The sequence below is a fragment of the Monodon monoceros genome, unplaced genomic scaffold (assembly GCF_005190385.1).
Source record: "Monodon monoceros isolate NGI ecotype Baffin Bay Population unplaced genomic scaffold, NGI_Narwhal_1 Super_Scaffold_3, whole genome shotgun sequence".
In the NCBI taxonomy this organism is placed as follows: domain Eukaryota; kingdom Metazoa; phylum Chordata; class Mammalia; order Artiodactyla; family Monodontidae; genus Monodon; species Monodon monoceros.
The window spans coordinates 2,242,019-2,258,059 of NW_021703780.1; the positions used below are offsets into that span (position 1 = coordinate 2,242,019).

A 16,041-nucleotide genomic window follows, 5' to 3' on the forward strand; every position below is an offset into this window, starting at 1 on the left:
TCTCCAACGTTAAATGGATCCTTACTGTGAAGTTAAAGCACTTGTAAAGTAAAGTAAGTTAGCCCAGAATTCCACCTGACAACTGGGATTCCTCCTCCCTCTGAATTACCTGTCTGAAAGAACAGAGTCACAGTGAATCTGTCTGGCCTAAATCAAAGACCCAAAGATATATGCTCCTTTCTTACAGTTAATCCTGTGTCAACAACTACATCCTTTCTAAGGTCCTTTAGGTAAAAAACTCCGGGATTCTCTGGATTGCGAAAGGACCTGCTCTAAGGCTTGAGCTGCCTTCCTTGTTACTGGCGCCCTTGGTGTCACGGCCATTCTTGTGTGGCTGCTGCCCCCAAGGAGGTTGAAGTCATGCACTTGTGGCCTTGCCGGTGCTGGGAAAAGACTGGGAAGAGAATCCTGTGCCTGCCCCCTCTTGCAGCAGGGACAGCCTGGCCGTGGCCCCATCTGCTCCTCAGTGGGACAAGGACAGGCCACCGACTGTCAAGTCACACGATTACTACAGAGAAAAAGTACAAACTGCTCATCCCAAACGACGGCCTTATACGAGCACCCAGGTTTTCTTTTCTCATGGATGCCCTTCTTCAGGATTCCACACACGTAAGAGCTGGTTTTAAAATATGAAGCTCTGCATGAGAAGGCAGACTCTAAATCCACAAATCTACAGAGTCCCGGTGCAGCGCTCACCATGGCAGGGTTAGCTCGAGGTATGACCTGAATGTGGCCAGTCCGTAAAGTGTAAGATATATACCGGGTTGTGAAGACTCAGTACAGAAGAAGATAAAGGGTGTAAGATGTCTTGATAACATTGTGTAGTTTTAACACACTTAAATGGTGTTTTGGATATAATGGGTTAGGTAAACTATTAAAATTAATCTCACCTGTTTCTTTTTACTTTCTCAAATGTGGCTGCTAGAAAATTTTAAATTATATAAAATTAAATGGCTTGCATGTGTGGCTTGAATTATTATTATTATCCAATTATTTCTATTGGAGAGTCACGCTCTATATCATCTCTTACCCTGGTATGGAAAAAGAAATAAATGTTAGCTTAAATTAGTCTAGACTAACTCATGAAAATTGAAAAAAAAAAAAAGATGACATTGGGCTGTATAAATTATGTTTCATTTAGGGATTTCACAGTGTGCACCATTAAAAACAATATGAATTTTACACTAGACGGTAATTAGACTTCTATGGAAGAAGTGCTTATCAAGCTGGAGTCTTAGTCTCAGATTCTGAATCTTACAGTGCATACGGCTCTAGCCCCTCACCGTGAGGATGAGAAAGGCAAGACGTGGAGTGATAGAGTGAGTGTTTCAGGCTCCATAGTTCGAGGTAGCAGCACAAGGCTGAGGACGCAAGACCGGGCGGCGGGGCTGCTCTTGACAGCACACGACCCTTCTGAGTCAGGCCACACAGGCCGAGAAAACGCTAGGGAGAGACCCACAAGATTTCACGCTCCATTTTGAGATAAGTTCCACACACACCTATTTTATTTTACTAAAACAGCTCATGAGGTTACTGCCCTCTACGAAATATGATGGAATATTTCTCAGAATAATTGAGTTTTAGCTTTAAAAAAATTGCTATGGAAAAACTGGTACTGTGTTTTTAAGAAAAATCACGGATAACTCTGAAGAAAGGGCAACTGATTAATTTTACCACAAAAAAGCTCACTACAGGGGCTTCCCTGGTAGCGCAGTGGTTGAGAGCCCGCCTGCCGATGTGGGGGACGTGGGTTCGTGCCCCGGTCCGGGAAGATCCCACATGCCGCGGAGCGGCTGGGCCCGTGAGCCATGGCCGCTGAGCCTGCGCGTCCGGAGCCTGTGCTCCGCAACGGGAGAGGCCACAGCAGTGAGAGGCCCGCGTACCGCAAAAAAAAAAAGCTCACTACATGAACCAGTACCTAGAATTGTTCCACATTTATGACTGTCGTGGTGACTGATCCCTGTGTGAAGATACTCTGCCTTATTTATTCATCCCAGTGACAGAAGCACCTCCTTCAAGGTGGTCCAGTGCACAACGTGTTCCCAGAGCCTGGGCTCTGCAGGCGGGTACAGTGAAGTCCAGTTCATGTCTAACACAGAGAAAACAGCAGTGCACATCACATATTTGATCTGGGTAATAGACGGGCCGTCCAAGAGTAACGTTTCTAAAAGTCATAAGCTTTCCCTACATACAGATTTGACTAACCAGAGCTGGGAAGCCGTCTCCAGGGACATGCTAATGTCTCCCAAGGAAAGCCCATCAGAAAGTTCAGCTGCCCTGTCTTTGGACCATTAACACTGTATGTGGAGTGAGGCTGCATCCCCGAACACCGACCGTGGAAAAGTAATTCTTCTCAAATGAAAACTGGCATGTTAAGTGCACCCTCTGGGTTTGGGGCATGTTTCCCATCCCCAAATAAAATTTTAAGCACAAAGAGACAGAAATGCTCTCTCCTGCTGCTAATTGTTTTATTCAGTCGTCTGTCAAATAAGGGAAAAGGGCAAAAAAAAAAACCCAAACCCAAACCTTTATATTTTCATTTCCTTGTGCCTGTTCTTTCCGCCATTTAAAAAAAAACCGTGGAGCTCGTCAAAAGAACAAGCCATCGTCAGGAGAGGAACACGCCTTCCCCGTCGCACTGGCTCATTTTCCAGGGAACAGAGTTACCGCAGACAAAGGACGATGCCGCACGTGTACAGTAACAGCAGTAACCACTCTGACGCGCGACATAAAGTGACCCATTAAAAGATTTAAATGTTCCTCATTAACTTTAATCGGCCTCAATTTTTAACTTTTCTCCTCCTCTTGAAATTAAAAATGAGCATTCCCTCCACCTGTGTGCCCCTTCAAGCGGCCGCATTCAGGCTCAGCGAGGTCTGGGGCAAACACCACAAACAACGAACTCCCTGGGCGGAGTTTCCTTGAATGTCTCCAAACCCTTCCTAAAAAGTCCTAAGTCTGAGGCTACATGGTTTAAACTGAGGGGAAGGATCAGAGATTTCACAGTCCTATTCTTCCAGGGTTTATCACTCCTAATCACTAAAAAGAAGCAACGAAAATTGAGTCCTTTCTACTGCTGGGCATTATGTTAAGCACTTTAAATTTATCTGTGTAGTAAAATTTGTGGAAAGTAGTGCCCGCCCATTAATAAACAGGATACCTACAAAGAAAGAGAAAGAGATGCCCTGAGGGTGTTCCTCCCTCCACAGCTCGTGTATCTGAGCTGCACTGTGCTATTGGCAGGGGTGGGAGGGGGGCAGAGAGAGGGATGAACAAAACCTTTTGATTTGTTTCTAGAAACAATGATGTTATGTTAAAAAGTAGCATTTCAGAAAATGAAAAGTAAGTGGACATTTGGTCAGAACATTTTCGAAATACAGGAATGTTACCCAAAAAATACAGAATTTCACCTCCATGTGCACATTCACCTATGGAAATATGTTCGATGCCAGGTGATCTCTGCCTGCACTGAAAGAAATCACCTTTGAGAAGCAGATTTACCTTCTCTCCTGTCACACAAAATAGGAACTGAGTAGAGAGACTCCTTCAGTTATAAAACTTACTGTTATTATTTATTGTTAATTTGATTATTGTTGCTATATGATCCTTTTTGAAAACTGGTTAATATATATCCTATAGCTCATATATAGATATGAACAAAAAACGGAATATTTTTCAGCCACAAAAGGAAGGAAATCTTTCCATTTGCAGCGACGTGGATGGACTTGGAGGGCATTATCCTAAGTGAATAAATCAGACAAAGAAAGACAAATACTGTCTGACCTCAGTCCTGTGAGAGACACCTAAGAAACACAGCAAGCAGAAAACGGAGCTCATCAAAACAGAGCACAGGTTGGTGGTTGCCGGTGTGGGGGAGGAGTCGTAGTAAAAGGCGAGCGAAGGGGGAGAAGGGGGTCGAAAGGTACAACCGTCCAGTTCCGGGGATGTGACGCACCGCAGGGTGACTACAGTTAACAGCACTGTGTTGCATACTTGAAAGCTGCTAAGAGTAGAGCTTAAAAGTTCTCATCACAAGAAAAAAAATTGTAACTATACAAGGTGACAGGTGTTACCTAGACTTATCGTGGTGATCATTTTGCAGGATATACAAATATCAAATCTTTACGCTGTACATCTGAAACTAATGCAATGTTATACGCCAACGAGATCTCAATGGAAAAAAAACTATTGTTAGCTGACCCTAATTTAAGAAAACTTGTATTGCTGCAAACATGTCGATTCCATCCACAGTCACCTCAGGTGGCTGGCAGGCAAACTTGGTAGCCCACTATCTACAAGAAATTGTAGAAGCAAGTTTTCCTCCTCAAAGAACAAAATGGTGTAATTCTTTTTAAAAGACTATATTTCAGTTACAGAGAAAAATACTACTACTATGTCAAAAATGACAATAACATGCCTTTTGTCACCTTGCAAACTTTAGACTTGAAAGCAGCCTCTAGTGCAACTTTCCCATCACCCCAGCTGAGTTCTGAGGCCACCAGTGTAGCAGCAGCGCTCAGAAACCGCAGGGCTGGCTGGCTACAGCGCGCACGCAGCTGCTCAAGGACAGGAGCCCCAGCCAGGTGGTTCCGCTGAGGGACGCCCCGTTTCTCTATAAAATCCGGAAAAGCAGGGACGGGCGAACACAGAAGTGCAGGTACGGCAAGACGGAGAGCTCACAGGAGATTCACGTGAGTACAAGCACGGCTCCGCATGGTGTCCCATCGACACCAACACGGGGTGGCAGGGAGCACGAGAGAGGGCAAACGACACAGGAGGTGCAGGCCGAGATCCGCACGGTCGCCTGACGGCCGCGAGCTGCCAGCAGCTCTTCACAGGCAGTGCTACAGGGTGAGAAGCCAATCGCACGCGATCTGTGTTGGACTAAGAACCCACGAGCTGCCATAAAACAAAACCGGGAGCCTGGAAAGCCAAGGCTGAAAAGGATACACACGCTCTGCACCCCGACCCTCGCTGTCTACTTTACACCACTGTCACGACCACACGAAGCCCACGTGGGGCGGCACCGGACACAGGTCCTGGGAGGGGGTGAGACCGCGCCGGACGCGGGTCAGGGGCCGGGCGGGCCAAGAGCCTCATGCCCAGGGCCAGTGCAGAGCCAGGCCCCCTGCGACACCACGTGGGGCGGGCAGGTACCCCCTGCAGCATCCCTTCCCACCTTCGACCAGAGAGAGAGTCTTTGGGAGTGAAAACCTGGCCCTATGAGCCCCTTCCCTTGCAGAGCAGAACGGCCACAGGCCAGGGCTCACCGTAAGTCCGCGGCCTTCTCTTCTTCCCAGCGAGGGCACAGGCCACGGGGGTGGCCACTGCTGCTGCCGCCGTGGGTCACAGGAGACGCGAGGGCCGCAGCGTGGACTCCAGGCCGCGAGGAGAGAGAAGGCCCCGCGGGCCCCCGTCACTTGCGGCTGAGTGTGGCTCCTAAGTGACAGGGAAGCACCCGGGGGACCGTCTCCGCGTGAATGGCTAAGGCGTCACGCAGCACTCTCGCTGGCTACGTGATCTGCTGGAAGCCACAGCGGAAAGACCACGGGGGCCTGCAGCCGTGTTGAGGCTGAACTGTTTGAAGTCAGTGAACATCTCTGAGGAACGAAGGGCTTCACCTGCCAGAGGAAGGGGCTGCATCAGTTGCTTCTGAACTAGATGGACCAACGAGGCTGCTCTGGTCTGAGTCCATCCCGTTCCGGTGCCCCTGCTTCAGGTGCTCTGAAGGCTCCGTGCGTTGCAAACAAGGGTGAGCGTGGAGGCCAGACGTGGAGGGTGCGTGCATGTGCGTGTGCGTGCGCGTGCGTGTGAAGGCGGCCCAGCCAGCCCGGTGAAGGCCCCCGCAGGGGCCAGGTGAGGTTCAGCCCCCGACCCGACGGGCGCAGGCGCGGCAGCCTCAGGCGGGACAGGACCTCGAGTGCCGCACTCCGGTCACCAGCCTTGGCTCCACAGTGGAGACGCTGCTGCTGGCCGTAAGGAGAAGGACGATGGTCTCTGTGCTTCAGAGGCGGCCGGCCGGCAGCAGAGCCGACATGGGAGCCCGTCCAAGCCGGCACAAGGCAGGCTCTCAGCCCTCGGGTGCTGGTCAGAGACAAACTGAGCTATTCTCTCTCCAAGGCTTATTTTGGAGGAGGAAGGATAATAGCGTCTATCTCACGAGACTGCTGTGAAAGTCAGCTTGTAAAAAGTGTCAAGTAGTTTATACATTCAGTACTCAGTAAGGTCTTAAACTTGGAAATAAAGGCTAAACATATATTTGAATGAATAGCATTTCAGATTCAGAGAAAGGTCTTTTCTTTAAAACAGCTGACACATAGAGCAGGTTAAAAATAAAGGGCCGTCCAGATTATGGTTTCCCAGTTATTCCCACACAGGCTGGCCGCTCCTCCAACCCACTACGGAGATGGGAAATGAGCTGCAGACACCGTCCTTTCACCTGCTGAACACGAGCTCACGTGATTATCATGGTTTCCTTAAATGGCAGCCCTTCCCGATCAGATCAGGAGGCTTTAGCTACTGCAGGAAGGAGGGGAGGCCGGCAGCCACCTCTTGGCGGGAGAAGGCGGTTCACGCGTGCCCAGCGCAGTCAAGCGCCGGCCGGGACCCTGGAGGCTCCCGCTGCTGCAAGAGGCCTTGGGACGCAGAGCCAGGGCTTCCCGCTCCAGATGCTGGTGACCCATCAGAGACGCTCTCGGCGGGGGTTTAGATTCCCGCCACCTGAGAGAAGGGGAAGGGCGGGGCCCAGAGGAGGAGGGAGGGAAGGAGGGGAGGGCCAGCGCCCTGCAAGCCAGGAAGGACCCGACGGGAATGTCACCTAAGCCTCCGCAGCCTCTCTGAGCCCAGGAGCCTCCCGAGGTCCCACACCGGGACCTCGTTAGGGCTTATTTCAGCAGGTGACTCACTTGGCTCAGCCATTCGCTGATGCTTTGGTTTCCCAGAGCCTCAGGCAGACAGTTCACGACAATGAGGCTTTCAGCCGCCGCTGACAGCAGGCGGTGGAATTCAAGCCACCTAGGTCCTTTCTTCCAACTTCTCACTTCAGGTTTTTTGAAGATAAGGATCAAATGAAATGATTTCTGTTAAACCTGTATTTCCTGTACAGAGTTGATACCTTCTCCAAATTACATGATTGTACAGCTATTGAACTAACACTCACTGCAGCGGAGCCTCTGCTCAGAACGTGGAGCCGCAGCCTTTAACTCTGGGTCCCCAGACATTGCAGCTTCTTCCTAGCCCAGCTCCTTGGAACTGGGCTCCATCTCACAGGGCAGGGGAGGCCCTAAAGCCAGCGGCACAAATGCTGGTTTATCCCTAATTCCTGGTGAGGGTCAACGCTGGAGGCCAGTGAAAACAATAGCTGTCACATCTCACAAGAAGGACTAAATGTACCAAGAAGCAGCCCTGAAACGCAGTGCGGGTCACAGTCAGAGGCCCGGCTGGAACCTGCCGTTGGAAGGCCAGGCCTGCAGTCCAGGGCACCTCCCTTCAAAGCCCGCCTTTTTCCTGTAAAAAATGCAAATAATAATTCCTGCTCTCCTAACCATGGGCTGACATCTGTCAGGAGAATCAAATCCAAAGATGTAAGTGATAAAGCACTACACAAACACAAGAGGATAACCTTCAGAGCTTTAAAAGAAAAAGGTCCAGTGAAAGCGCTTTGTATTTTGTTTTCAAACTTGAAATTTAAGATCCAGTGAAAATCAGCAAGTAATTCTTGACCCAAAGGAGGCACTATAAGAAAAAGCATATGAAACCACGAAGCCCGGGATTCTGATCTCTGCCCCTGCGCAGGTGAGCAGGACGGAGGTGCCACTGCCACGCCCGGGGGGAGTGTGGGGACTGTGTGGACCTGCCAGGAATGCAACCTGCCTCCCAGGCTCCGCCCAGGCAACCCTCACCCGGCAGCGGGGCTGCCGCACTCCACGCACAGGTGAGCCAGCAGCTGAGGGCAGACCCGGACACCTGCATCCGTGCTCTGAACGTGGGGAGGAAAGGACGTGGCACTCGGAGAACATAAAGATCCTGCAGGACCATCCTCCTTCCTTCACAGAGATCTTCCACAGCTACTGTCAAAAAACTCTGCCTACGAATCTTCAAGTCAACTTTTACATGTACTTAAAAACAAAGACGGATCATTAGAAAGTGAGCTGCTACTGATGTGTGAGTGTGTGTGTGTGTGAGTGTGTGTGTGTGTCTGGGGGTCGGGGGAGGGGAAGGAATGGAGAGAGAAAGTTTCCAAAACAACAGAATCTGTGATGGAAATCTTGCTCTACCAAGAAGAATCCTGCCTCAGATGACACTCTTGAAAGCTGAGAGGAAACACAGGGAGGGGCTCACAGATGAAGAGGCTTCTGGGGGGCAGATGTCAACACTATCAGTCACACAAAGGGCGCCTGACCTTGTTGTCAACTAATGTACTTCCGCGATTCCTAAATTTCGTCTTGTCAGTCAGAGCCAATGTATCATTCTTTCTTTCTATGTTTTCCATCTGCTCAGATATCCTTCTTTGAAAAACAGGAATAAAAATAAATAAATAAATAAAAATAAAAATAGGAATAAAGTCTAATAATAGTAGAATCTAGAGATCATCGGGAAACTTACCACAGAATGAGAACGTCTAAGCACTGCTCAGCGTTCCTTCACGGCAGCATGCAACAAGAGAGAAAACTGCTTGAACACATTTCGCTGGAATCAAGTAAATCCAACATAACTAAAACCTAAATGTGGTAAGAGCATATTCACATTTGCTCAAGAGTGGAAAATGTCTTATGCTAAGTATAGGAAACAATATGTTAATAGTAAGGGGAATAAAACACATCTCATATTTTCTATAAATTCGTTTTTATAAATTTTATAAAGAGCTGATCAGATAGGGAGATTCCATTCATTTCAAGTATTTATGGGGCATCTGTTCTGTACCAGGCAGGTTGCGAGGCACAATTAAAAGAGGAACAAAATCCCGTCGTGCCTTCAAGCAGCTGAGAGGGACAGACACAAGATAACCAACCACATCCTTTCCTATGTTTGTGGAGGAGTGATTTTCTCTGAGATTTCAGATCTTAGATTCTGCAGGAAGTAATGAACAATGATTTAAGCTCGACCATTTTCTTTAGAATATGAGAAAATACAGCAAAAGTGATCTCAAATATTTTACATAGCTCACAGATAGCGGGGGACTGCAGAGTAATTTCGTCTCTTTCTTTAGGATCTTTACTAATAATTTCCAAATGAGGCTTCAGTCAACAGCGCAGACTGTTTCACAGATGGTTTCTCAGTTTTGCCTTCAGATAATTCTGCTTCTGTAAAACTTCACTTGTGAATAATTTGGGTTTCATGGAAGCCCCATCCACGATCTTCCTTGCTAAAATGAGAGGGGATCTTCACTCAACAGTCCCCCAGGTTCATCCACTCGGGCATATTGAGATTGCAGGCAAAATACAACCACGGCCTCTAGAACGACTCGAAAGGCTACGTGGGAAAACCCTTTGGAAATCTGGTCCCAAGAGATGGTGGCTTTTGAAGATTCTTTACAATAAGGCATCAAGAACATGGAACAAAGTCAACATCCTACTTGGAAGCCATTTAACTAGCAAGTCAAGGTGTCAAACACTTCGTTCCTGCACAACGTCTATTCCAAACAAGAGCCCAGAGCATTGCCTTCTCCTGCAAATCATCACTAAGCGTAGGTGACGTCATGCTTTCTGAGAGGCAATTACATCCATATCACATGAGGAGTCTTGTCACTACAATTAAAGAGCCAGTTTTCATTGTGGGAGGAAGCAGACAGGAAGCGGGCACCAGCAGGGACAGGAGGGAGGGCGGAGGGGCAGAGAAAGGACAGGGCCAGGCAGTGAGGAGGGGACGGCAGCCGAGGGACCCCTGCCAGGCACTTGAGACAAGAGTGAATGAGTCCCACCATTTACACGGTTATGTTCAGGAACTGACCCGTGACTTTCTTGGGTACGAGTGGTTGCTTGGTGGCCTGCAGGGTATGCTGACACAGCATCGGGGAGGGGGGTGACCTGGAGGGGGGGCCAGGCTGCTGCTCATTGCAGCTAACTGCTGCCCCTGAAAAGGTGAGTGGCGTCTACACACCAGGCGCTGTGTCCTCTGAGGGGGCAGCCCACCACCCTACACTCGCTTCTTCCTCTCTCCACACAGACACACACACACACCTTTGCCAAGAACCACTTTTCTAATTTAAAGTCAGATGCTCAATTCTACCTTTTTAAAACACACTGAAAATCTGATCTCACAATGTACCCACCTCCATGTTTCTAACTTATCTGTGGATGAAAACTTGAGGAATATCCATCCTAGAAGCTTCATTTGTTAACACAACGAAGTAAAGAGGGCCTGCAGTTTATAGGGTGTGGGGCATGGCCGCTCCTGTGGTGTCATCCCCAACCCGTGAAGACCTGGCCATGGAAATATGGCAGCTACGACTTCCTGCACATCTGCTGGGTGGGGTCTGACTGGAGAAAGGGATCAGGTACCGTTGACTCTTAGAGATGCAGACCCAAGAGGAAATCAAACTCCTCTCCTGAGTGTGAAGAAGAGATGTCCCAACAAGCAAGCTTCCCCTTAAATAGAATCTCAGGAAGTTTAAATGCATCCTTTCCTTCCAGATCTGTGTGAATTAATACCAGATGCAAAATGCCAGCAGCAGCCTGCACAAGGAGGAGAGGGGGCCTGAGACACAGCAGTCACCTCCCCAGCGCTGTCACCAGGCTCCTGTCCCCGCCAGAGGCTCCCTGCTCCCCCCAGGTCTCTGTCACCTGCTGAGACCAAAGCTGTCCTGAAGGTCAACTCACTTGGCGGCCAAGGAACAGGGAGGGTGGGCGGTTCCCAGCTCATTTCCCCAAACACACCCTGTGCATCTGGGCCGCATGCATCCAGCCAGTGGGAGGGGTTCAGGGAGAGCCGACAGCCAGCTCAGTGGCTCTGAACTGCCAGATACTCCTCCTGCCCTGGGACCACAAGTGGCAGAAAGAGAAAAGGACAGAACGTAACTTTCTGTCTCTCTGGGAAACGGAAAGTCACCCGGATCCCACTGTTGCCCTCACTTCAGCCTAAGTCAGGGGCATGGCTCGGGCATCAGGCCCGGGCCGGGGACCAGGCGGCCTTCACCTCCGTGGTCACCTCGGCTTTGAGCAATCATGTCCCCTCAGCTCCCTCGTCTCTAAGAGGAGGACGGACTCACCCTGTCTGGAGGCTTGTGCACATTATAGAAGACGACGGATATGAAGTTTCTGGCATGTAATACGTGCCTAACATTTGGCAATTATTCTTATTTTTATTTCTGAAAGTAGCTTTTTATTACTAATTTGGGCTCCCTGACCAAAAAGAAAACAATTAAAGGAATATATTAAAATTCAGATGAATCTCAAAACTTCTCCCCTAATAATGTGAAAGTCCCTGGATTGCCTCTAGGCCAGGTTTCTCTTCAGGAGCATCTGTCCTGTCAGCCGTGGGCAGTAGAACCTCATGACATGTTTAAATGGCTTTTTGCAGAGTCCTGGAAAGAGCTCAGACTCGGGTCTCTTGATTACCTGTGTATCCCAAGAGCAAAGGACCATCCCGTAGGTGGAAAAGCTTAAGGACTCTTGTGGCCTAGCCCTTAACAATAACTTATCTCTCAATCTTTTCTGGCTAATTCTATCAAGGTGCAACCACAGTGGGACCTCTTTAGCCAAATGGCTACTGTTCATTTTATTTAAGCTCAGGGCACCATTTCCCAACTCCGCACCGCTAGACGTTAATGCCCACTTTTCACTAGAAGGGGGGCAAGGTAAGATGTGTTTGGAAAACCCTCTACTACTCCCAGCAGGCCTAGTGCAGGCTCACATATGCTAAGTCCTGAGAAGGTGGTCTTATAGTAAAGAAATCTGCTGACCTTTATGCAGTATAGCATTGTCTTGTCAGGAGGGTTTGGCTTTGGGCAGGGTCATTTGTAGCAGCTAGAACCACGGCCATGGGAGATAGACAGTCCACAGAGGTGCTGAAGGAACAACGTTCCAGGCACTGCTGGTGCACTGCTGCTGCAATGCTGCTGCAATGCTGGTGCACTGCTGGCACAATGCTGGTGCACTGCTGGTGCACTGCTGCTGCAATACTGGTGCAATGCTGCTACAATGCTGCTGCACTGCTGGCACAATGCTGGTGCACTGCTGCTGCACTGCTGCTGCAATACTGGCTGCCTGAGCTCACCCGACGTGGCACACAGCGCCGCGTGCTCTCATGAATACGAGCTGATGCTCCGAGTTCATGACGAGTTCACGACGGGAGTCAGGCGTGAGAACAGGTTGCGGTCAGGGCACAGAAATATTTAAGAAGATGAAGATATTTTAAAAGTTTGGACTGTCAACTGACCTTATCTCATAAGAAATGCATATTTTTGAAAACCTGTGTTTGTGTAAATTGTGTATTTATAGCCCCGAGCCATTAGCGCTACAGCAATTTTTAAAGAGTCATTTTTTTCTCAAAACACAACAGTAACTGCAGATGTTAATTACAGCACCTGGGTGGTGGGTATATGGCTGCTCACTGTAAAATTAATGCAACAATTCTGCATCTTTAATAATGTTTCTAATAAAATAAAAGATGTAACTGCACATGACTTGTTTATTCTAAAGTGCCATGTAATTTCATATAGTTTTTATATTCTTCATTTCAAGTTGAAATACCTCTTATCCACTCAAATAATTTTTAAATCATTTTGATCTAGGAAACAAGACTAAGAACAGAAGTTAGTGAATCTGAATCAGCAACAGGAAATGGCTTTGTATAAGTTGTTGGAAAAACGTTTACAAGGAAGAGATAGATTCTCATCAGGGATGTATAGCACATTAATGCTGATTTCTAACAGGATGGCTATTATGTCCTTTTCACAGATGGATAAATTGATGTATAAAACCTTGCTAAGGGCTTCCCTGGTGGCGCAGTGGTTGAGAGTCTGCCTGCCGATGCAGGGGACACGGGTTCGGGCCCCGGTCTGGGAAGATCCCACATGCCGTGGAGCGGCTGGGCCCGTGAGCCACGGCCGCTGAGCCTGAGCGTCCGGAGCCTGTGCTCCACAACGGGAGAGGCCACAACAGTGAGAGGCCCGCGTACCGCAAAAAAATAAAGAAACCTTGTTAAGACTTAGGCTCACTGACCCAGCTGGGTTCACCTACACCCAGTCTGGCAAATGCTCTCTACTCTTCATCATTAAAATTCATCCATAAATAAGAACGTATTAGTCACTTAATCTAAAGATATACGAATACAACATGTTTACATATAAATGAGAGGGATTATATAATTAAAGCGTATGTAAATGAGATGCTATTATGACTTGTTTGATCTGTGCTGGCCAAGGCTTCTTTACTCTAAAGCTGATTATAGCGCCAGGATGCAGATGTGTTTTAAACAAACAATGCTTCTCATTTTTCATTCTTAGCCTTGTTGATTTTAATTTTGGCCACACCTACCTTTACTCATAAGTCTGTGAAGTAACCTCATTTTAATATATTTAGAAATGCAAAGGATGGTAATATTTCTTAAAATGGAGATAGCGAACTATGGATTCTTATTTAATGATGACACTTTTTTAGAAATCATGAAATGTCGACTTCTTTCAGAACCCGTAAGTGAGCAAATGCTTTTTAGAGCATCAACATGTGTTACTGTCAGAGCCAAGGGAATCCTTAATACGCAAAACCCACCTGTATTATGGAACAAATCAGGTGTTGAACGCCAGCGAGAATGACTTAACTTTGTATGTGTGTTTGTGAAATCTGAAAATGTGACACTTGCTGAAAAGCCAGAACCTCTTAACCCTCACGTCTTACTCTCCCGGAGATCTTGGCTCGTGCGGCTGCTGTACTGACACATCTCGGCAAGGAATCTTCAAAATGACATCATTTGAGAAGACCTTTTTGAAGTCTTTGAGCCACAGTGTTTCTGAAATACTTTCCTGTTAAACAAATACAAATGTGGGCCCTTTGTGCCAGGGTTGCGCGACACCCAGGAGCAGTGCCACCCTCGGCATTTGGGGATGAGATGACAGCACGGTCCTTCCTGCAGACCCACTGAGCTCACGAAAAGTGTTCTTGTTACTTATGTGTTTATGTAACAGTCTCATGCCTTTTTGTTGAATTTTTCTGGCCTGTTTTCAAAATGTCATGTATCTTTTTCCCTGATTGAAAAAGTTTATACATACTCATTTCAATATATGGAAAATACCGAAGTATACAGAAGAAAATAAACATAACCAAAAATAAGTATTACTAACATTTTGATATACTGTTTCTCACACTATCAAAATCTATTTCTGAGTTCCAATAACAAACTTCTTTTGTACCCCAGTGCAAAAATATAAAATAAAATAGAATGAAATTTCATCTATTTGGTTCCCGAAACTGAAGAACAAGACTTTGGATGACGAAGGATACGCACAGAGCCTTCTGTGCGGCTCTAAGTAAATGCAGAAGCTCAAAGGTTACACGCCAAAATGCTATTCTTGAGAAAATAATGCACTTATTTTTACAAAACTTGCCTCATATTTTTAAGAAGGCAAGACCATATAGGCCAGACAAAAGGAAGTTTCAGCTTCTCTTGTTAACACCTCCTTTCTCCCACTTTATTACTTCTGAAAGTATGGTCTTACATATTTTTAACGAATGTTCTTAAAATATATCCAAGGGCGACTATCATAAAATGCTTCATTGTATTTACAGTTTAGAAGAACACATTTAAATGATCTAAATGTTACGTTGTTCAAAATTTTAAATCAGAAATTTTTTTTGTCTGTAATATAAATCAGAATTAGGTGTTTAAGTATGCAACACTTTTAATTGTTACACACAAAAATAATAACGCTCTGAAGCTGACCTCTGGGTTAGCAAGTGAACTGCTTGTTTGCTTAGGAAACCAGATCCGGTTTCCCAGAGAGGCATCACTGAGGACAGAAATAGTCTCCCGAGTACAGGAAATCTGTAAGCACCTAAACAAGGACCAGCAGACTCCGGGACAAACACAATGTCACCAACAAGCTCCTTCACGTCTGGCCACAGAATCACCACGGATATCTAAAAGCATACTAATGCCGGCAAGGTAAGAGGTAATAATTTTTTTAAAGAAAAATCATACTGCTTATATATGTAACACATGTAACCCAAACCAAAACTGAATCGCACATAAATCCCAAGACTGAAAGTTTGAATTTCCCTTTAACTACACCCGTTGTTCTGCAATAGCGTTATTACTAGCATCTCTCTCTTTGCTCTTTGTTTAATGGACACAATCACGGGTGTGAGTCACAGGCTACCAAGCACACGGGGTAATAACCAGAGCCTGAACCAATCGCTCTGTAAGAACAGCACTCTGGGAGTGATTAGTAGAATAATGTAAATCTGAAGGTCTTAGATTATACAAAGTGAAATCAGGCAGTATTTCTTGCAGATGTGAGGACTAGTACTGTTACAACAAGATGCTCTCACAGTTAGTTACGCGTGTCTTGGGCAGGGATGAGGGAGTGGCACAAGGAAGCCACTTTAGAAAGGAAGGAACACCATTTACTTTTTATCCACCATCCAGACCACTGACCGGCACCTTCATTTTGAATGATTAAAAGAAGGGTCGTGAGAGGTTTCCCCCTTCCAGAGGGGTGCGGGACGGCCTGCACACACCGCTGACCATCCAGCCTGGAGGGGGCACAGTGAGAGCTTCAACACATCTGCATTAGCACCAGCGTACCTGCCGCCACCTCCAGGAGAGCTCTCCCCGAGGCCTGGCGTCCGGATGCCAGCGGATACAGGCACTTCAAGACCAAAACGCGAGGGTCCCTACCTCCACGTAGTCCTTGGCGTGGCCCCAGTCTCGTTTGGCGTCCAGATTCCCCAAGCTGAAGCATTCCAGTTGTCCAAGGTAAATCTTAGCTACTGACCGGCTAATTTTTCGAGTAACAAAATTAGCTCCTAAAAGAGACAAAAGACGCATTATCAGTCAAGTGCATTTGACATTTAACAGTCCGTGAACCAAACACAATCTCAGCCT

At 47.2% G+C, this 16,041-nt stretch overlaps 1 protein-coding gene across 1 annotated transcript in view; it reads right to left on the minus strand.

Annotated features, from left to right (window-relative positions):
* GMDS (GDP-mannose 4,6-dehydratase) overlaps window positions 1-16,041 on the minus strand; it is a 476,281-nt gene that overhangs the window by 233,374 nt on the left and 226,866 nt on the right. The window contains exon 7 of the mRNA XM_029242638.1: window positions 15,835-15,962. Coding sequence (XP_029098471.1) covers window positions 15,835-15,962 — 128 coding nt within the window. The remainder of the gene's footprint in view (window positions 1-15,834; window positions 15,963-16,041) is intronic.